This window comes from Phascolarctos cinereus, unplaced genomic scaffold (genome assembly GCF_003287225.1).
Source record: "Phascolarctos cinereus isolate Bilbo 61053 unplaced genomic scaffold, phaCin_HiC Scaffold_2;HRSCAF=192, whole genome shotgun sequence".
Classification (NCBI taxonomy): Eukaryota; Metazoa; Chordata; class Mammalia; order Diprotodontia; family Phascolarctidae; genus Phascolarctos; species Phascolarctos cinereus.
The window spans coordinates 224,463,357-224,484,196 of record NW_027555625.1 but is presented as its reverse complement, the minus strand read 5'-3'; the positions used below and the strand labels follow the sequence as shown (position 1 = coordinate 224,484,196).

The following is a 20,840-nucleotide window of genomic DNA, read 5'->3' as shown; positions in this document are numbered from 1 at the left end:
TCTGGGAAACCTGGGAAGACCTATGTGAACCGATGCAGCACAAAGTAAGAAGAATCAGGAAGACAACTGCTACAGTGCCAATATTGTAAAGACAAACAACTTTGAGAGACTTAAGAATTCTAATTAGTGCAATAGCTAACCATGATTCCAGAGAACTAATCAATGACACATTATGCTGCCCATCTCTTGACGAAGGGACAGTGGGTTCAAGATGCAGGAGAGACATATTTTTGTAACAGTCAGTGTAAGAATTTGTTTTCCTGGACTCTGCATATAGATTACAAGGGTTTCCCCCCTTTTCCTTTTTCTTTTTTTTTTCCAGTAGGGTGAGAGAGAGAAATAATAAATGCTTGTTAATTGAAAAAAAAAATTTAAAAAGAAGCTCTCTCTTTAGCTTCTACATTGTTCTGATTTTCCTATCACTAGGACCACTGGTCTTTCTTCTATCTATTTTTGTTCTGCTCATATCTTAAATGTACCCTAAAAGGCTCCTCAGATTTCTACTTTTCACTTCTCTTTCAACAACCTTTTCCTTGAAGATCTTATCTGTTCTGATTACTTCAACTATAACTAACATGTGGTTAACTCTATATTTCCCAGCCTTGACCTGGAAGTAGCATGGGAATTAGAATCAGAGGATCCTGGCTAGAATATCCATTCTGCTTACTGCCTATGTGATCTTGGGTAAGTTATTCAACTTCACTGGGTCTCCATTTCTTATCTATAAAGGGAGATACTTGGACTCAATGATCTCCAAAATACCTTGCCACTCTAAATCTATCATTCCATCACATATTCCTTTCCCATCACCTGCTTCCACCACCTCCCCATAGTATATCTTCTTCCTTCCTTTCTCTGCCCCTTCGAATCCTGACTACCTTTCAAGGTCCATCTCAAATCACATACTCCTTCCATGAGGGCTTCATTGATTATCTCCACCCTAGAATGACTGGCCCAAGGTTGGGGAATTTCTTCTTACCAGCTTATCCAGGAAAGTAGTCAACTCCTAAGGAAGAAAAAAATTAGAAAAGTTAGAAATGTCTCCTTAATACCTCAATATGCTGATTCACCTTCACTCAGTTATCTAGTCTAAGAATCCTGATTTTGGAATCACTCTAGCTCTTCCCTACTCCTCTTTCCACAGGGATAATAATAACAGTAATGCAAATACTTTCATTCAACTGAAAAAAAAAAGCAGTTCTTTCATCCACATTGTAAGAGTCAATAGAAGATTGATTATAATGGGATAATAGCAAGATGGCAACTTGATTCAGGACCATTTCTATCTAAACATTTGAAATAGATGAGAAGAATGAGCTAATGATAATAATAGTTTCAGAGAGAAAATGCTAAATAGCACATTTAGGTCTACAAAGTAATTTACAGACATTTTCTGTTCTGCTGCTAGTTCTTTAGCACATATTTTTGTACCTTTCATGTATGTGTTCTTTGTTATCTCTGTTAGTCCTGTCCTTTTGTTAAATTGTAAACTCTTCCAAGACAGAGATCATGTTATCTGCTTCATTTCAAATATCTCCCTACTTCTTTGAATATCTCCTTTTGCCCAATTAATCCCCATTTAAGGACTGTTGTCATTACCAGCAAAAGTCCAAAGGTTTGGTAAGAGGGTTGACTTATATTCCAGTGTCTCCTCTACTACTTACAGTCAATAAACTTTTATTAAGTACCTACTATATGCAGTCACTATGCTAAGCACTTTAAAAGCAAAAACAGCCCCCACTGCCAAGATCACCATTAAATGGGAGAAACCACGCAAACAACTTCATATATACAAGATGCATATATAGTGTAAACTAAAGATGGTATAAGCTTCTTGAAGGCAGGAACTCTTTTTTTATTTTGTCTCCGTATCTTCAGCTCCCAGCATAGTGCCTCACACATTGTTGGTATTTAACAAACGCTTATTGGATTGTCACAGAAACACAGAATTTCAGCATCTTAAACAACCCTGACAGCCATCTCATCTAACTCATACCCGAAAAAAAAGAATCCCCATTTCAACATATCCAACAAGTGGTCAACCAGTCTCTTCTAGAATACCTCTCATAAGGGGAAATCCACACACTCCAGAGACAGTTCTTTCCATTTTTGGACAACTCTAATTGTTCAACGTATCTCCTGAATTCAAGCCTAAATTTGCTTCACTGCAATTTCCACCCACATTTCCTGGTTCTGTCCTCTGGGGTCAAACAGAAAAAATTGAATCCCTTATCTGCATAGATAGTCCTTCAAATACTTGAAGATAGCTATCTTACCGTACCAGGGCCTACTCTTCTGTAGGCTAAACATCCCTAGTTCCTTCAAATGATCCTGATATGGTCATGATTTCAGGACGCTTAGTTCTTAGCTAACTTCCTCTAGCTATTCTCTGGCTAATGAATATCACTCTAAAAATTTCTACTCAGTATGGAACTCAGTACTCCAGAAGTGGACTATCAAGGTTGGTTGGTTGTCAACCTTTGTTCTCGAAGAAGACCAAATGACATTACTATATTGGAGTCAAGGTACAGTGTGTCTGACTGTGGCTGATCAGACCAGTATGAGCTCAGAAGGTTCTACCACATGTTGGGCACAAATAGTCCACATGAACATTTGGAATGAAGATGTCTCTAAATTATGTGCATCTCATGTTTCTTTTGAGCTACCATAATTCTTCTTTGCTCACAGAGCACAGGGCCTTCTTTGAGGTAGGCACGCCATGCTGGGCAATCCTTTGCCAGTGTCTCCCATATCATACAATATATTCCAAAGTTCTTCAGAGAGACCTTGAGAGTGTCCTTGTGTTCTGACCTCCATGTGAGTACTTGTCTTGTGTGAGTTCCCCATAAAATAGTCTTTTAGGCAAACATATGTTTGGCATTCAAACAACATGGCCAACCCATCAGAGTTGCACTCTCTACAGTAGAGTTTGAATGCTTGGCAGTTTAGCTCGAGAAAGGACCTCAGTGTCTGGTACCTTATCTTGCCAGGTGATCTTCAGAATCTTCCTAAGACAATTCAAATGGAAGCGATTCAGTTTCCTGGCATGTCATTGATACGGTGTCCAGGTTTCACAGGTATACAACAATGAGGTCGGCACAACGGCTCTGTAGATCTTCAGTTTGGTAGGCAGTCTAATACCTCTCCTCTGCCACATTTTCCCTCAGAGCCTCCCAAACACTGAGCTAGTTCTGGCAATGCATACATTAACCTTATTACCTATGTGAACATCCCTGGAAAGTATACTGCCAAGGTAAATGAATTTACCCACAGCAATCAATATTCTTCCATTTGCTTCAACCATTTCCATCAATGGTGCCACATATGGATGATGCAGTACTGGCTGGTGGATAACTTGTTTTCTTGGTGTTAACTGTTATGCCAAAATTAACACATGCAGCAGAGAATCAATCTATACTTTATTGCATCTCAACCTTAGAGGCTGCATTGAGCGCACAATTATCTGTAAACAAAAAATCATGCACCAACTTTCTTTCCATTTTAGTCTTGGCTTGTAGCCTTTTCAAGTTAAATAATTTACCATCAGTGTGGCAATAGTTGCCCTTGATGTTGTTTTTGTTCTCATTGAAGTCATTAGAAAACATCATGCTAAAAGAAGCATGGGAACAAGTACACAGCCCTACTTCCTTCCATTGGAGACTGGGAAAGCTTGACAGCATCACTTATTATCCAGAAGCCAGGTAAGAATGTGGTCATGGAATTGACGTACAATGCTGATGAACTTCTCCAGGTACCCAAATTTTGCCAACATTTTTCACAAGCCCTCACGACTGACAGTATCAAAGGCCAAGGCCAGATCAACAAACACTGCGTACAGACCTCTGTTCTGTTCCTGGCATTTCTCCTGGAGTTGTCAGATGGCAAATGCCATATCAAGCATTCTTTATCCTTTCTGAAGCCACAATGAATCTCAGGTAGGTGACCATCTTCCAGGTGAAGGATCAGCCCATTAAGGAGGACTCTGGCAAGTGTCTTGCCAGCAGTGACTAAGAGAGAGACCTCCTCCCCCACCTGTGACTGTCACAGGACCACCTATTTCCTTTACCTTTTTAGAGATGGACAATGGAGGCATCCTTTGAACTCCTGGGGGAGAACCTCCTCTTGCCATATAACCCGGAGAATTTCAGTCAGCTTTTGTATGAGCAGTGGATTCCCTGCCTTGTAAATCTTAGCTGGAATAGAATCAGCACCAGGTGATTTGTCACACAAGAGTTGTCATTCAAAACCTCTTCTTCAACTGGAAGTTCAGCTAGAGAGAGATTGACTTCAACTTGAGCTATATAGTCAATGGCTTCAGCACTGATGACAGTCTGTTGAGAACACTATGTTCAGCCCACATCAATAGGATCATATACTAATTACTAATCATTGCGGCTCCATTCTCACTGAGAAGTTGAGCTACACCATATGTCTCTGGCCCATAAATAACCTTTAGGGCATCATAAAAGCCTTTTGCATTGTTACTATCAGTATAAAACTGAATTTCATCTGCCTTCTTACTAAGCCAAGAATCCTGCATCTCTTTAACCTCTGCTTGCACTTTCTCCAGGAGAAATTGCATTGATGAATTTAAATGCTGACTTCTTAGAGACAGATGAACTCCTCAACTGGTAAACCTTGTGGAGTTCTTATTTTTTGTTTAGCAGCCTCTGAATTTCCCCATTACTTTTGCCAAACCAACCTTGATGTTTGTGAGGGTTCTGGCCCAAACGAGTGCATGCAGTGCTGTACACCAAATCTCTGAAAGCTGCCCACTCCTTTTCTGCTCCACTGTTGCCAACCATGTGTTGGTTCAACTCTCCCTCCAAGTTAGCAATGAACTGTTCCCACTCAGGGAAGCACTCTAATCTGTTGACATTAAGTCTTTTGGTAGTTATGTTTCTTTGGGACCACTGCTTTTGTTGAATGCAAATATTTATCTTGGAGGGAATAAGTCTATGATCAATCTAGCACTATATACAACACCTTCATCACTCTTGCATTCTGTCTCTTCTCCTTACAATGACATAGTCTATTAAATGCCAATGCTTGTTGCCAGGGTATGTTCACAAAGTTTTATTGCATTTAGGTAAATGGAAGACAGTGGTGGTGATGAGAAGGTCATGAGATGTACAAGTCTTCAGGAGTAAGTGACCATTGCTGTTTCTAACTCCATTTTTCCCAAGGACTCTGACATATCCGGTAGTCTGTGCCTACTCTTGCATTAAAGTCACCCAGAATTATAAGCTTGTCCTCTTTTGGCATGCTGATAATGCTCTCTAGCATAAAATTTTTCTTTGACCTCATCCGGGTTCGTTGTGGTGGGAGGATAGGCATTGATGAAGGTGGCATGGAGTTTTCCTGCAAGCCGTAATTGCACTGTCGTGAGCCTGTCATTCACTCCTTTTGGTAGGCATACAAGCTTGCTGAGTAGACTAGTTTTGATCGCAAAACCTATGCTAGTTTCACAGTACACTCTTTCACTGTGATCGCTCCAGAAAAACATGTATCCAGCTCTGACTGGTTAGCTGGCTTTCATTTGCCAGCCTTGCTTCACTCAGGGCTGCTATTTGGATGTGATAACTGCTGAGTTCTCCTGAAACAAAAGCTGTTTGTCTTTCAGGTCTACTGAATTTCATGCTGTCCATAAGTATGTGCACATTTCATGTACTGATGGTGAGTGGAACCATCATCGCAAAAGTTTTCGTAGATTCTTTTCTGTTTTGACCACAGAATGGGATCCCCACCTGCTGCTCTTTCTTTATCATTGCCAGTGGCTTAACAATCACATGTGCCAATTCTCTCCTTCCCTAATGATGTAGTAGTTTATCTGAGTCAGGTGACTTGTAGAGTCATCAAGAACCCTAGGTATTCTCTCACCAGCTCCTTATGTGTCAAGGGTAGCAATTTCATACCAGCCCTACCCAATTAGAAGGAATAAAGGACCTTTCTTATTAATTTTGAATCTTGGAGGCTCCACTGAATCTCTCTGCATTTTCACCATCCAAATAACCCATCTAGATTGGAATGTCACAGGTTCAACAGACATTGCTAATTAGTTGACCAGCTGGCCAGATGCTGAAGAAAAAGGCCAACCGGACTAATCCTTCATGCCTCTTGGGGAGCAATAGAGAGGCAATTATACTGAGAAGGCAGCCTTGATAACCAGAGTGAAGACTAAGTGGATAGAGACTTAGAAAAGCATGTGGCTCATTCTGGCTTTCTAGGAGGGAATTCAATTAGGCTCAGGAGGGCAGTTTGCATTAGTGAAATAGGATTGAAAAAATGTTGCCATACAGTCCTTCCTTACCTTACATATGACTTCCATGGAATATTCTTCTATTTCTGAAAGATGAAAGAGAAAAAATGAATTTCTACCATGTAACTTATTAAAATCTGAACCTCCTGGATGCTAACGTTTCAAGCTCCTCTCTTGATCTATTCCAAAGGCAGTGATAGCTGCCTAATCTTCACCACAACATATAGGGAGAAACCAAATGCTAGCAACAATGACAATAACAATAACTAGGATTTATATAGTGCTTTAAAGGTTTGCAAAGTGCTTCACGTGTAATATCTGATTTGATACTGACAATAACCCTGAGAGGTAGATGCTGCTATTATCCCCACTTTCCTTATGAAGAAACTAAGTAGGGAATGATCTTATACATGGCCAGGAGGCTTCAAACCAAAGGCAGGGAGGCCTATAACTCAACTGGAAGCATGCTCTTGAAAAAGGAGTGTATGGGGGGCAGCTAGGGGTGCAGTGCATAAAGCTCTGGCCTTGGAGTCAGGAGGACCTGAGTTCAAATCCGGCCTCAGAAACATGACACTTACTAGCTGTGTGACCTTGGGCAAGTCACTTAATCCCAATTGCCTCACAAAAAAAAAAACACACACACAGAAAAAGGAGTGGATGGGATAAGTAGGTTCAATCTGGCTAATCTGCACCCTGCAAGATCCATGGAGAGAGGGGCCTTTGGGACACAGGTACATTTGTTGATTCAAGGTTACATTGATAGCAAGCATCAGAAGCAGGACTTGAACCCAGATGCTTTGACTCAAGAGCCAGGCACCAAGTTGCTTGCTCAGTACATTAGGATTTGAAAGGACTGAAGAGACCCCAGAGACCGATTTTTGCTGATGATATTGAGTTATTTCATTAGTGTCTGACTTTTGTGACCCCATTTGGGGTATTCTTGGCAGAGATACTTCAGTAGTTTTCCATTTCTTTCTCCAGCTCATTTTACAGATGGGGAAACTGAGGCAAACAGGGATTAAGTGACTTGCCCAAGGTCACACAGCAAGTAAGTGTCTGAGGCTGGATTTGATCTCATGAAGGTATGTCTTCCTCATTCTAAGCCCAGTGCTCTATCCGTTGAGTCACCTAGCTGCCCTAGAGGTCATCCAGTTTGACCTTTACAGTTGAAAAGTGAGGACAGTGAGACTCAGAGAGGGCGATACGATTTGCCTTAACATCATACTCCTACTAGCAAATGGTAGAACCAGTCTTGAAACCTAATCCCCTGACTTGTAGTCGTATATAGGCTTAGCCCAGGACAGGTCGGGAAGGCTGGCCCATACTTAAGATGAGTAAAGGAATTATTTACTTAGAAGAGAGAAAGGAAGTGAATAAATTTTTATGAAACACTTACTATATGCCAAGCACTATGATGACCTCTTTACAAATGTTATCTCATTTGATAAACTCTCTAAAAACAAACTCACCGTAGGGGGCAGAAGAATCACCATAGCCTTTCATATCCGGAACAATAACCCGGTAGCCTGCATCTGCTAGAGCAGGAATCTAAAGAAAGAGATGAAGCATTTAGTATTAATTAACCTGGCTGGGTTTGCTCTGGCCTCTCTCTATTGGCTTGAAGTAATTAAAAAGAAATCCAGAGAACTTGCATGGCCCTGGATTCTAGCCTAGTTGCTTTTTTGTTTGTTTGCTTTTGAAGGGGGTGTGTGTGTGTGTGTGTGTGTGTGTGTGTGTGTGTGTGTGTGTGTGTGTGTGTGTGTGTTCAGACCTATGATTTCAAGAGTAAAGGGAACTCCTAGTATGTAAACTCCTTCCACTCACCCAGGTCTCTGTCACTTATTTTCTTAGAGAGTTATTAGACTATTCAGTCAGTTATTAAGCATTTATTAAGTGCTATTTAATAAGTGCTATTATGTGGCTATGTGCCAGATACTGAGATGAACAATGCAGACACAAAGAAAGGCAAAAGAAGCTTGCTTGGCAAGAGAATATAAAATTAAATATTTTCTTATGGCCCTGATATGAAGACTGAGCATTCTATTTGCATCAGCTCAAACCTCAAAGATCTAGGATTTCATGACTTCAAACACGCCAATCCATCAACACAAATCACAACCCACCTGTAATTTAGAAGACAGTCTTAAGCAGTTGCTTGAGGCTCAGGTAAGTTAAATGTAAGAAACTATTCTTTTTTTATAATCTTTTTATTAATTTATTTTGAATTATCAACAATCACTTTCATAAGCTTTTGAGTTTTAAATTTTTCTCTCCCTCCCTCCCCACCTCCCTGCCCAAGATGTTGCACAGTCTGATATAGGCTATACATGTACATTCCAATTAAACATATTTTCACCTTAGTGATGTTGTAAGTAAGAATTAGAATCAATAGGAAGAAGCACACAAGAGAAGAGAGAAAAATAGCAAATAGTATGCTTCCATCTGCTTCAAACTCCATAGTTCTTTCTTTGGATGTGGATAGCATTTTACATCACGAGGCCTTTGGAGATGTCTTAGATCCTTGTATTGTTGAGAAGGGATAAGTCTATCAATATTTGTCATAAAAATGATTCTTATTCTTATATTGTTAGAACCAAGGTTTTTTCCCTTATCTGTTTCCTTATCCAGAAATAAACCTGTGTGGAAAATCTTTCTAAAAGACTTACCCAGCCAGGATGGCTGAGATCTAATCAAAGACAGTGAAAGATATTCTAAGTTTGAGCTAATGGGTGCATTCCTCTTCATTTTGTTTACTCAGGTCTGGGAAAATGTTGATTCTCCCTTTTGTCAGACAGGTGATATGGAAATTGTTAATTCTCTTTGACCAAGATTCCGGGTGATCCAAGTCATGTAGCCCAAGACCCTCATTGTAATATAACCCACCCTGTCATTGTAATATTCATTTTCTCATTAATTGTTAACCAATCAGAGTTGATTGCCACCCTCAGGAACAGCTGCTCTTCAAAGGACATATAAACTGTGAGCCTACTACCATGAGGGGTCTTTGGTCTAAGACAACTGGCCACCCATCCTTTTATTAATAAACATGCTGGCATTGTTAATAAAATTATTAAATTATCCAGAAATTATCTCTCTTGAACTTTTTAAATGTCTCATAAACAAATTGACCACAATCATATAGTTAGTAAGTGCCTGAGGCAAGGTTTGAAGCCAGGTCTACCTGACTGTGGAACCAGATCTCAATCCACTATACCATGCTGCCTCATAGATCAGGGCCAGTGCCCAGAAGAACTACAGAACATTCCAAGGGTTGTCCAACTCTAATCTCCAAAAAAAAGCACTCTTTCAATGCCCTATCTTGGGACAGAGGAGATCCTGGGGTTCTCCACAGCAATGCCATAGAGCTCACACTCTAGCAAATCCTACTAAGCTGGAAAGATTTCAGGTGTGGACCCAGTGATGGACTGTGCTTGTCTTCTGAGGCCCAGACTATCTAAATTCAGAGAAGGCTGTAACCAAGTCTTAATGAAGAGAGGAATGATAATAACAATGAACTAATACTACATGTGTGTGTATATATATATATATATATATGTATGTATATCTATATGTATATACATATACGTGTGTGTGTTTATGTAAGTCTCTTAGGTGGTACAGTGGATACAGTGCCAGGCTTAAAGTCAGGAAGACTAATTTTTCTGAGTTCAAATCTGGCCTCAGACACTTCCTGGCTGTATGATCCTGGGCAAGTAACTTAATCCTGTTTGCCTCAGTTTCCTCATCTATAAAATGAGGTGAAGAAGGAAATGGCAAACCACGCCAGCATCCTTGCTAAGAAAAACCCGAATGGGGTCACAACTGAACACAACTAAATGGACACAACGGAAATGACTAAACAGCGACAATAGCATGTGTACATGTCTATACATATGTAATTTCAAGATTTACAACTTACCCAGTGATATAGATAATGCTAGTAATTGTATCTCTATTTTGTAGGTGGGTAAACTGAGGCACAGAGAGTTCAAATTGCTTCTACAAGGGCACACAGCTAGTAAGTACCAGAGCCAGGATTTGAACCCAAACGCCTGACCCCAAATCCTATGTTCTTTTCACCATGTCACGAAGACTGGGTATCTAAGTGGAAATGTCTAGTGGAAAGACAGAGGTACGGTCCTGAATCTCATGTCAGGGCTGGAAATATAAATGTATGAGTCAATTCACTGAAATGATTAGGATGGACTACTTCTAGAAAGTGGTTTCTATTATTTTGGAGTGGTCATTTGTTTCTGTTTTTGTTGTCATCCTTCTGTATATTGTTTCCTTGGTTCTGTTTATTTCATTTTGCATCTGTCCATGTAAGTCTTCCCACGCTTCTCTGTATCCAACACATTTGTGAAGAGAAGGAAAAGCAGAGGGCCAAGAAGTGAGTGCTCAGGGACATTCAAAACCCAGGGCTTGGTCTGAAAAAAGGAATGAGTGACTGGCAGAGGGCAGATCAAGCAAGAATAGTCAAAAACAGAAGAGAATAATAGCATGCCATAGAATCCTTAAGTACTCTATGGCTAGAGACCAAAATCCACACCTCTCCTGTCAGGCTGAACTACCCAGCAAAGCTTCCTGATGTAATGTCACACACATACTCCCTTCCCTGCTTTATTTGTAGATCATGTTGGGTGGTCCAGAGGCAAATTATGAGGGGGATCAGAGAACCCAGTCCTGGGTTGTAGCTGGTATGACTCCAGATCCCCAAATTCTACCTCACTCCCAAGCGTGAGGACAGAAGGGCCCTTGGCAGGCATCAGACACAGCATCCCCAGACTCCTCAACCAAATCTTCACCCAGGCTGCAGCCCCTCAGTTTTCCAGACCCTGTGTCCTGAAAGCTCCTTTGTCTCCTTCTGTCACCTCTGATGTGGCCTGGGATTATTGCTCCATATGTGCCCTGACCAATCTGTACTCTGGATACACAGAAAAAAAGAGACAGAAGCTAAAGTCACAGTGCCTTTTCCAGAGTCAGATAGATGGAAGTATAACCATGATAGGATCCAGGATTTTGAGGGGAAATGGCTGTATAAGTGAGGGGCAGGTTTAAGATTATAGGGCATCTCTGAACGCCGTTACCAGCTTTGTAGAGATCAATGCCCCCTCCTATTGACTTATGCTCATCCCTCTCTTTACTACTCAACATCCTGGGTCAGACCACCCCTTTTCCCTGTAACTTACCCCCACCAAAATGTAGTAAATCTGGACTGAGACTCACCTGATACCTCCAAGAGAACCAGCTTTCAGGAAAGCCATGGCAGAGACACACAACAGGGCCAGACCCCATCTCCACAAAATGCAGCTTGACACCAGGCTGTGTGAAGGACAGGAAGGCTGTGACTGACAAGAAGCCCTTAGGCTCACTAAGGGCACAGTCCCCAAATTCTCAGATCATTGCTGGACCTCAGTTGGTTGCTGGCCATCCGTATGTTCTAGAAGGCACTCTCTCGCTTCCCTTCTCCTCCCCAATTTCTAGGCATTTGGGAATATTGAGGGTGAGAAGAAGAGAGAGTGGGATAGGGGGAGAGAGGAAGAAAAAGAGGAGAGAGAGGGAGAGTGAAAGAGAGAAGGAGAGTAAGGGAGAGAAGGGGGGAGGAAGAAAGAGGAGAGGGAGAGGGGGGAAAGAGAGAAGGCAAGAGAGAGAAATGGAGGGGGAGAGAGGGAGAAAGACAGAAGAGTGAGGGGAGGGAGAGAGAGGGAGAGGGGAAGAAAGAGAGAAAGAGGCGATGAAGGCGGGGGGAGAGAGAGAAAGAGAAAAGGAGATAGAGGGAGAGGGAAAGGAGAGCAATCTTGGAGACCACCTACCTAGTTCAACCTTTCATTTATGGGATACTGAGGCCCAGAGAAATTAAATGATTTGTCCAGGGTCCCACAAGTAGTAAGTGATGAGCAGAACTTGAATCCAGTTCTTCTGACTCCAGATCCAGTGCTCTTTCCTTCTTAAGTATTAATAGGTAGCATTTGATATGGTGCTTTAAGATTTACAAAGTGCTTTACAGATATGATCTCATTTTATTTTGACAACAACCCTGGGAGGCAGGTAATAATAATTGACTTACATTTATATGGTACTTATTACATGCCAGGCACTTTGCCAAGCACTTTACAATCATTAGCTCATTTGATCCTCACAACACTAGCAGGTGGGTGTTATTATTATTCCCATTTTATTGTTGAGGACACTGAGGCAAAAAGGGTAGAGATGCCTCTATTGTTTCAAGGCTGCTAGATAAGGTACAATAATCTCCAAAGATTCAGACATTATGGTTACCCTACTACCCTTCCTCTGATGATTATTCTTGTTTGTATATAGTTATTCACATGTTTGTTGTTTCTCCATTAGACTGTGAGTTCCTTGAGATCAGGAACTATAACCCCAGCACTTAGCATAATGCTTGACACACATTAGGTGTTTAATAAATGCCTGTTGGCTGACTCAGAAGGCAATGGAGAGACACATGACAGGGCATGAGCAGAGTGTAATACCAAGTATGGCAAAGCAGCATAAAAGATGTCATTGAAGAAACATATGTATGAACAAGAAGAAGGGCTGGTCATGTAGTGATAAGAAGGGATAACTAACTTATGGATAACTGAATATTTACAATGTCAAAAGAAAAAAGAAATTGGGGAAGGCCCCCACCACACTGGGTAAACCCCCTATGATGAACTGCAGGGAGGACACAGGCAACAGTCACCCAAGGTGGCAGGCTTGGGTGGGTGCCATATATATCACTAGTCAAATGCCCACACTGATGACGTTATAGCTCCCCTGAGTCCATAACAAGACATTTCAATCTCTAGCTATAAGAGCTCCTTTCTCCTATCCAAGGATATTGTAGTAAGATCTTGTTACTGGGTAAACATGTCTAGAAGAAGGCACCTATGGACAAGTGACTGGAAATGTACAAATAACCTTTTGTACAACCTGGCTGTCAAGTTAGAAAAAATATTGGACTGGTAGCTCCTTGAGGACAGAGATTGTTTTTGCCTTTCTTTTTATCTTCAATTCGTCCTCAGATACTCACTAGCTGTGTGACCCTGGGCAAGTCACTTAACCTCTGTCTGCCTCAGTTTCTCATTTTTAAAGTGAAGATAATAATAGCACCTACCTCACAGGGTTGTTGTGAGGAACAAATAACACATGTAAAAACCCTCTGCAAAAATTAGGCACTTATCAATGCTAGCCATCATCACCATCATCATCATCATTGTTATTGTTGTTAATATGCCACATTCCCAATTAATGATATGCTTGAATATTAGACAATGATAAATGAAGGAAACCCTAAAGCAAAAATTCTATACCTCTAATGTGTAAATAGGGTACTACAGCTATATTTTGGCCTTGCTCAGTATGCCTACCCTAGATTATGGGCTTTGGGGTATCTTGAACATTGATAGCACCAGCCACATTTGAGATTTGGTCACATCTTCAGATGTGACCAAATCAGTCATGTCCCTTTTTTATACGGTGACTGGTGCTTATATGGAAAACTTTAGTCCCTGAAATGCTACAACAGGCTGAACAAACACTCACATTTCTCACTCTTGCCCATGTAGTGTGAGGAGCTGACTCAGCCCTTCATTCAAAAATAATTGGTCCTTACCTTGACTTCAACATATCCATGGACAACATGCTTGGCTGGACAGCGACAGGCCGTACCGCATTGTGATGGAGAAACTGAAAGCACAAATGTATGATGAAAGAGAAGCCCCTAGTTTCCTTCCATAAGTTTTCTCAGTGTTTTATAGGATATTGAGGTTGACTAGGAAATCTCTAAACCTAGAAGGGGCAACTAGGATGGCAAAGAGCCTTGAGATCCTGTCATAGAAGGATTAGTCAAAAGAACCAGTAATGTTTGGCCTGGGGAAGACTTCAAGAGGAGGCTTCCAACCTGGGGTACACATACCTCCCCAGAGAAGTATCCAAGAAGTTTGTCAAGGAAATATGGAAAATATTTGGTAAATAACTATTATCATATTGAAATACACCAAAATTAGTAATGTTAGTAAAAAAAAAAATAAAAGTAAATTGAAGAAAGGACAAAAAGGAGGCAGGGAAAAGGGTGGAAAAGGGAGAAAACATTATATTGCATCTGAAAAATTTGAGACAATGACTTGAAGGAATAATTCCTACCGAGTAAAATAAAATGAATGAAGTTTGAATATAAAACCTTTTTCAGGAGGGAAAAAGCCAAGACGGTGGAAAAAAGGCAAGGACTTGCCTGAGCTCTCCCAAATTCCCCTTTAAAACTTTAAATCACACCTCAAAATTAAATCTGGAGCAAGAGAACCCACAAAAGGATGAGGTGGAACAATTTTCCAGCCCAAGATAAATGAGAAGGACTGCAGGAAAGATCTATCTTACTCAGCCACAGTATGGCAACACGGAAGATCAAAACACAAACTTAGAAGAGGACAAGAATGTCAAAAGCGAAAAAAACATTTTAAAAATCAAATAAGAAAGGTGAAAGAAAAATTAGGAAAAGAAAGTGAAAGTTATGCAAGAGAATCATGAAAAAAGAGTCAACAGCTTGGTAATGGAAACACAAAAAAATGGAAAAAGATTCACTGAAGAAAACAACTTCTTAGAAAGTAGAATTGGCCAAATGGAAAAGGAAGTACAAAAGCTCACTGAAGAAAATAATTCCTTAAAAATTAGAATTGGAAAAGTGGAAGCTAATGACTCTATGAGATATCAAGAATCAAACAAAATCAAAAGAATGAAAAAAAATAGAAGAAAATATAAAATATCTCATTGGAAAAACAACTGACCTGGAAAATAGATCCAGGAGAGATAATTTAAGAATTATTGGACTACCTGAGAGCCATGATCAAAAAAAAGAGCCTGGAAAGCATCTTTAAAGAAATTGTCAAAGAAAACTACCCTGATGCCCTCAAACCAGAAGGTAAAATAGCAATCCATCAATCACCTCCTGAAAGAGACCCCAAAATGAAAATTCCTAGGAATATTATAGCCAAATTCCATAACTCACAGGTCAAGGAGAAAATACTGTAAGCAGCCAGAATGAAACAATTCAAATATTGAGAAGCCACAGTTAGGATTATACAGGATTTAGCAGCTTCTATGCTAAAAAATCAGAGGGCTTGGAATATTATAGTCTGGAAGGCAAAGGAGCTCAAATTACAACCAAGAATCACCTACCCAGCAAAACTGAGCATAATCCTTCAAGGGGAAAAAATGGATAGTCAATGAAATAGAGGACTTTCAAGCACTCCTGACAAAAAGACTGCAGCTAAACAGAAAAACTGATTTTCAAATACAAAACTCAAAAGAAGCATAAAAAGATAAACAGGAAAGAGAAAACATAAGAGATTCAATAAGGTTTAAACTGTTTACATACCTATGGGGAAGATGATACTTGTAACTCTTAAGAATTATATCATTATTATGGCAGTTAGAAGAAGTATACATAGACAGATGGTGTGGGTATAAGTTGATTTTGATGGGATGATATAAAAAAATTAAGGGGTAAGAAAGAGGATTGCACTGAGAGAAGAGGGAAGGGAGAGGTAGAAGGGGGTAAATTATCTCACATGAAGAGGTGTGAAAGATCTATTACAGTGGAAAGAAAGATGGGAGAGGGGTGAGCATCACTTGAACTTTACTCCCATTTAACTCAAAGAGGGAATAACACATACTCAGTTGGCTATAGAAATCAGTGTTACCTTCTAGGGAAGTAGGAGGGAAGAGAGACAAGAATGGGGTGGGGGGAGCTGACAGAAGGGAGGACACATTGAAGGAGGCAGTGGTCAGGAGGAAAACACTGGTGAAGAAGGATAGGGTAAAGGGAGAGAGGGAGGGAGAGAGAGAGAGAAAGACAGAGAGAGAGAGATGAATGGGAAAAATAAGATGGAGGGAAGGAATATATAGTTAGTAATCATAATTACTAAATGTAAATCATAATTACTAAATTACATAAAACGTGAATGTGAATGTGAATGAACTCATCCATAAAACAGAATCAGACAGCAGAGTGGATTAAAAACTAGAATCCCAAAATATGTTGTTTATAAGAAACACATCTGAAGCAGAGAGACACACACAGAGGAAAGGAGCAGAATCTATTATGCTTCAGGTGAAGTTAAAAAAAAAAAGTAGGGGTAGCAATCATGATCTCGGACAAAGCAAAGGCAAAAATGGACCTAATTAAAAGAGATAAGGAAGGAAACTATATCTTGCTAAAAAGGTACCACAGACAATTAAATAATATCAATACTAAGCATATATACACCAAATGGTATAGATCCAAATTTCTAAAAGAGAGGTTAAATGAGTTACAGGAAGAAATAGATGGTAAAACTATATTTGTGGGGGACCTCAACTTTCCCCTCTCAGAATCAGATAAATCTAATCATAAAATAAACAAAAAAGAAGTTAAGCAGGTGAAGAGAATTTTAGAAAAGTTAGATATGATAGACCTCTGGAAAAAAGTTAAAGAGGAACATAAAGGAATATACTTTTTCTCAGTGTTACAAACTACACAAATAAGGACCATGGATTAGGGCATAAGAACCTCACAATCAAAAGAAGAAAGGCAGAAATATTAAAAGCATCCTTCTCAGATCATGATGCAATAAAAATTTTGAGTAGCAAACTAGAAGTGGTGAATTCTCCCCAGAAATATTTTCAAATATACTAACCTTTTTTGCTGAGAAGCTAGGGGGTGCCTCTCACATTTGGAGGTTACTCAAAATACCACTTGCAAACACATCATAAACATTCTCCACCTTAATTCAATTACGCCAAATCTTTGAAGATACCTTGCTAAGTGAAATAATTAGGGAAGTGACATTAATTTCATAAAGCAATGTTAATCAAATAATTAGTCAATCAATGAACATTTATTTTTTGCTTACTACATGCCAGGTTATGGTGCAAAACACTGGGAATACAAAGAAAAAGCAAAAATAGTCCCTGCTCTCAAAGCTCTTACATTCTAATGGGTGAGACATATACTGAAATGGGTACACCTAAGGTACACTGAAAATTGACGAAGACAGCTTTAGAGAGAATGGTACCAGTACCTTGGGGGACCTGGGAAAGACCTGTAGGAGGTAGCACTTGAGCAAAGTCCTAAAAGGAGCCAGGGATTCTAAGAATGGAAAATTAGGAGTGATAGCATTGCAGGCATGGAGGAGCGCCAATTCAAAGGCAGGAGAGGGAAGATGGAGTGTTGTACAGAGGGGACAGTAACTAGGTCCATATGGTTTGACTGCAGAATGTATGGAGAGGAGTAATACGTAAGAAGACTGGAAAGACAGAAGGAGTTAGATTAAGAATAGCTATAAAAAGCCAAGGAGAGAAGTTTACAATTGATCCCTGAAGTAATTGAGAACCACTGGCTTTCAGTAAGTAAGACGTTACATGGTGAGACATGCTCTAGGAGAATTACTTTGGCAGTGCTGTGAAGGATTGGATTGGGGAGAGACTTGGAGCAGGCAGGAGTCTACTTTGGGGGCAGCTAGGTGGTGCAGTGGATAGAGTACCAGCCCTGGATTCAGGAGGACCTGAGTTCAAATCCAGCCTCAGACACATAGCACTTACTAGCTGTGTGACCCTGGGCAAGTCACTTAACCCATTGCCTAGCCTCTATAAATAAATAAATAAAGGAGTTCACTTTGAAGACTAATCCAACAGTTTAGGCAAGAGATGGTGAGGGCCTGAGTATTTTGGTTGTGTAAATAAAGAGAAGTGTATATATGCAAATGAGTCATGGGATATAAGTTATAAGATATAGCAATTATTAGATATGTGGAGTGAGTAAAATGAGGAGTTGAGGTTGCAAAATTCTGTGACTGGCAGGATAGCAGTGCCTTCAACAAATTAGGAAAGGAGGGTAGGTTGGGGAGCAAGAAAATAAGTTCTCTTTTGTGCAGGTCGAGTTTGAGACCCCCAGTTTGAAATGTCTCTCAGGCAGTTAGCAGTACTGTACTGGAACACAGGAAGACTAGGGATAGGTCTGCAGATCTAGGAAGCATCTGTAATAGCGATGATCATTGAACTCTTAGAGATTATCTAGTCTACCTCCATTTTTTACAGATAAAAGCCCAAGGAGATGAAGTCATTTCTTCAATTCAATAAACATGTATCAAACACTTACCATGTGCCAGACACTATGCTAAGTTTTGGGGATACAAAAAGAGTTAAAAGACAGTTCCTGCCTCAAGAAGCTCACAATCTAGTAGGGGAGATAACATATAAACAAATACATATAAAGCAAATAATATACACAAGATAAATAGGAGACAACATACAAATATATACAAAGCAAGCTACATATAGGATAAATAGGAACTAATTAATGGGGGAAAACACTAGAATTAAGAGGAGTTGAAGAAAGCTTCCTGTAAAGATGGGACTTTAGCTGGGACTTAAAGGAAGCCAGGGAGGCCAGTAGTCAGGGCAGAGGAAGGAGAGCATTGCAGGCATGGGGGAAAGCCGGAGAAAAAAAGCCAGAGCTGAGCGATGGAGTGTCTTGCCTGTGGAACAGCCAAGAGATCAGTATCACTGAATCAGAGTACATGTCAGGGAGTAAGTTGTAAGAAGATTGTAAAGACAGAAGAGGGCTAAATTATGAAAGGCTTTGAATGCCAAGCAAGAGAGCTGATATTCAAAACCATGGTCCTTTGACTCCAAATCCAGCACTCTTTCCACTGTACCACATTACACACACACACACACACACACACACACACACACACACACACACACACACACAAAAAAGGGACTTGACTGATTAACAAAACAAAACAGCATGACAGCTTTAAGCTCATAATTACCTGCATGCCAGTTAGTTTTTCCAATTCTTTCAGGGCCATGTTGGTATCTTGGGCAAGGATGGTGACCATTCCTACTTCACGAGCTTTCTTGAGATTGGCCCCAGTGTCATCTAAGAAAACAGCCTGAGATAAGAAGAGAGAAGGTTAAAATATGCATAAAAAGTTTTAGGACAAAGGCATTTGTCAAACATAATTCAAAGATATATAAGAAAAATGACAATGAATAATCAATCAACTTAAGTCTACCTCCTACAGTAAACTTAATCAAAAATCACCCTAAGCCTATCTCCTACAGTTCCAGCATCCAGCCCAGTCTGAAGCCTGCAGTGAGTCACCAGTGGAATAACTAGGAAGTCCAGACCAAAGGGTAGCCTGCTGTTCTGTGGTTCTGAACTGCAGAGCTTTACAACTGATTGATAGTGGCTGAGTTTAGCAGCCGTCTACTGGAATTTCCAACCAGAGGTTATCCAATAAGAGTATTTCACAGGATCAGACCCAGGTCAAGAACTTACAGAGTTCAGACTAGGAAAGTAGCTAGCAGATTTTGCCCTAGATAATACCATTTTGGGAACACTGAAAGCCTGCAGGTTTTCAACCTGAGCTGTCCCTGAGGTTCTGGAATAACAGAGGAGAAGAGCTCAGCTCAGACATCTTCCCTCCCCACCCCCCAGGAATGCACTGAGGCCTAACATAAAGTCCAAACTCAGAAAGTAGAATGGAAGAATAAGCGAATAAAAAAAAATTCCACCATAAACGGTTATTATAGTGACATCAATGCTCAAGACACAAATCCACAAGAAAAGTATTTCAAAACATTTATAAGAGTAAAAAAAAAATGCACATCTTTGACACAAGTTCAATTCTAGAAGTTTTGGAAGAGATGAAGCAGTTTTTTAAAAAGGTTTTTAAACCATTTTTAAATGAAATTGAGAGTACTAGAATAAGCATAGGAAAAGAACAAACAAAATTGTCACTTTTTGCAGATGATACAATGGTTTACTTAAATAACTCTAGAGAGTTAATAAAAAACTAATTGAAATAATTAACAACTTCAATAAAGTTTCAGGATATAAAATAAACTATATAAATCACTAGTATTTCTGTGTAATATGAACAAAATTTAGCTGGAAGAGATAGAAAGAGAGATTCCATTTAAAATAAAGAAAATATAAAATACTTGTATCGGTTAAGATACACTCACAAGAATTATGTGAACACAACCACAAAACACTCTTAAACACATATAACAACAGGTCTAAATAATTGGAGAAATATTGTTTATGGGTATGCTAAGCCAATATAATAAAAAACAATATCTAAGTTAATTTTCAATGCCATTCCAATCAAACCACCAAAAGATTACTTTGTAGAGCTATAAAAATAATAACAAAATTCATCTAAAGGAACAAAAGGTCAAGAATCTCAAGGAAATTAATGAAAAAAAGTGGGAAGGAAGGAGGTTTAATAGTATCAGATCTTAAACTATACTACAAAGTAATAATCATCAAAACAATTTGGTACTTGTTAAAAATTGAACAGATTAAGTATATAATATGCAAAGGCAACTAAGCACAATAAACACTAAAGATTCTAGCTCTCGGGGTAAGAACTCATTGTTCAACAAAAACCTCTGGAAACACTGGAAAGCAGTCCGGCAGAAAACTAGGTCTAGACCAGCCTCTCACACAGTATGCCAGATGGGTGCATAACACAGACCTAAAGGGTAATAATATAGACAAATTAGAAGAGCCAGGAAGAAATTACTG

The 20,840-nt window shown here is 39.7% G+C and overlaps 1 protein-coding gene across 1 annotated transcript in view; it reads right to left on the bottom strand.

The window, feature by feature from the left end:
- EPHX2 (epoxide hydrolase 2) overlaps positions 1-20,840 on the bottom strand; it is an 86,635-nt gene that overhangs the window by 43,148 nt on the left and 22,647 nt on the right. The window contains 7 exon segments of the mRNA XM_020983976.2: positions 980-1,006; positions 6,311-6,345; positions 7,729-7,807; positions 11,486-11,581; positions 13,878-13,906; positions 13,909-13,951; positions 19,075-19,197. Coding sequence (XP_020839635.1) covers positions 980-1,006; positions 6,311-6,345; positions 7,729-7,807; positions 11,486-11,581; positions 13,878-13,906; positions 13,909-13,951; positions 19,075-19,197 — 432 coding nt within the window.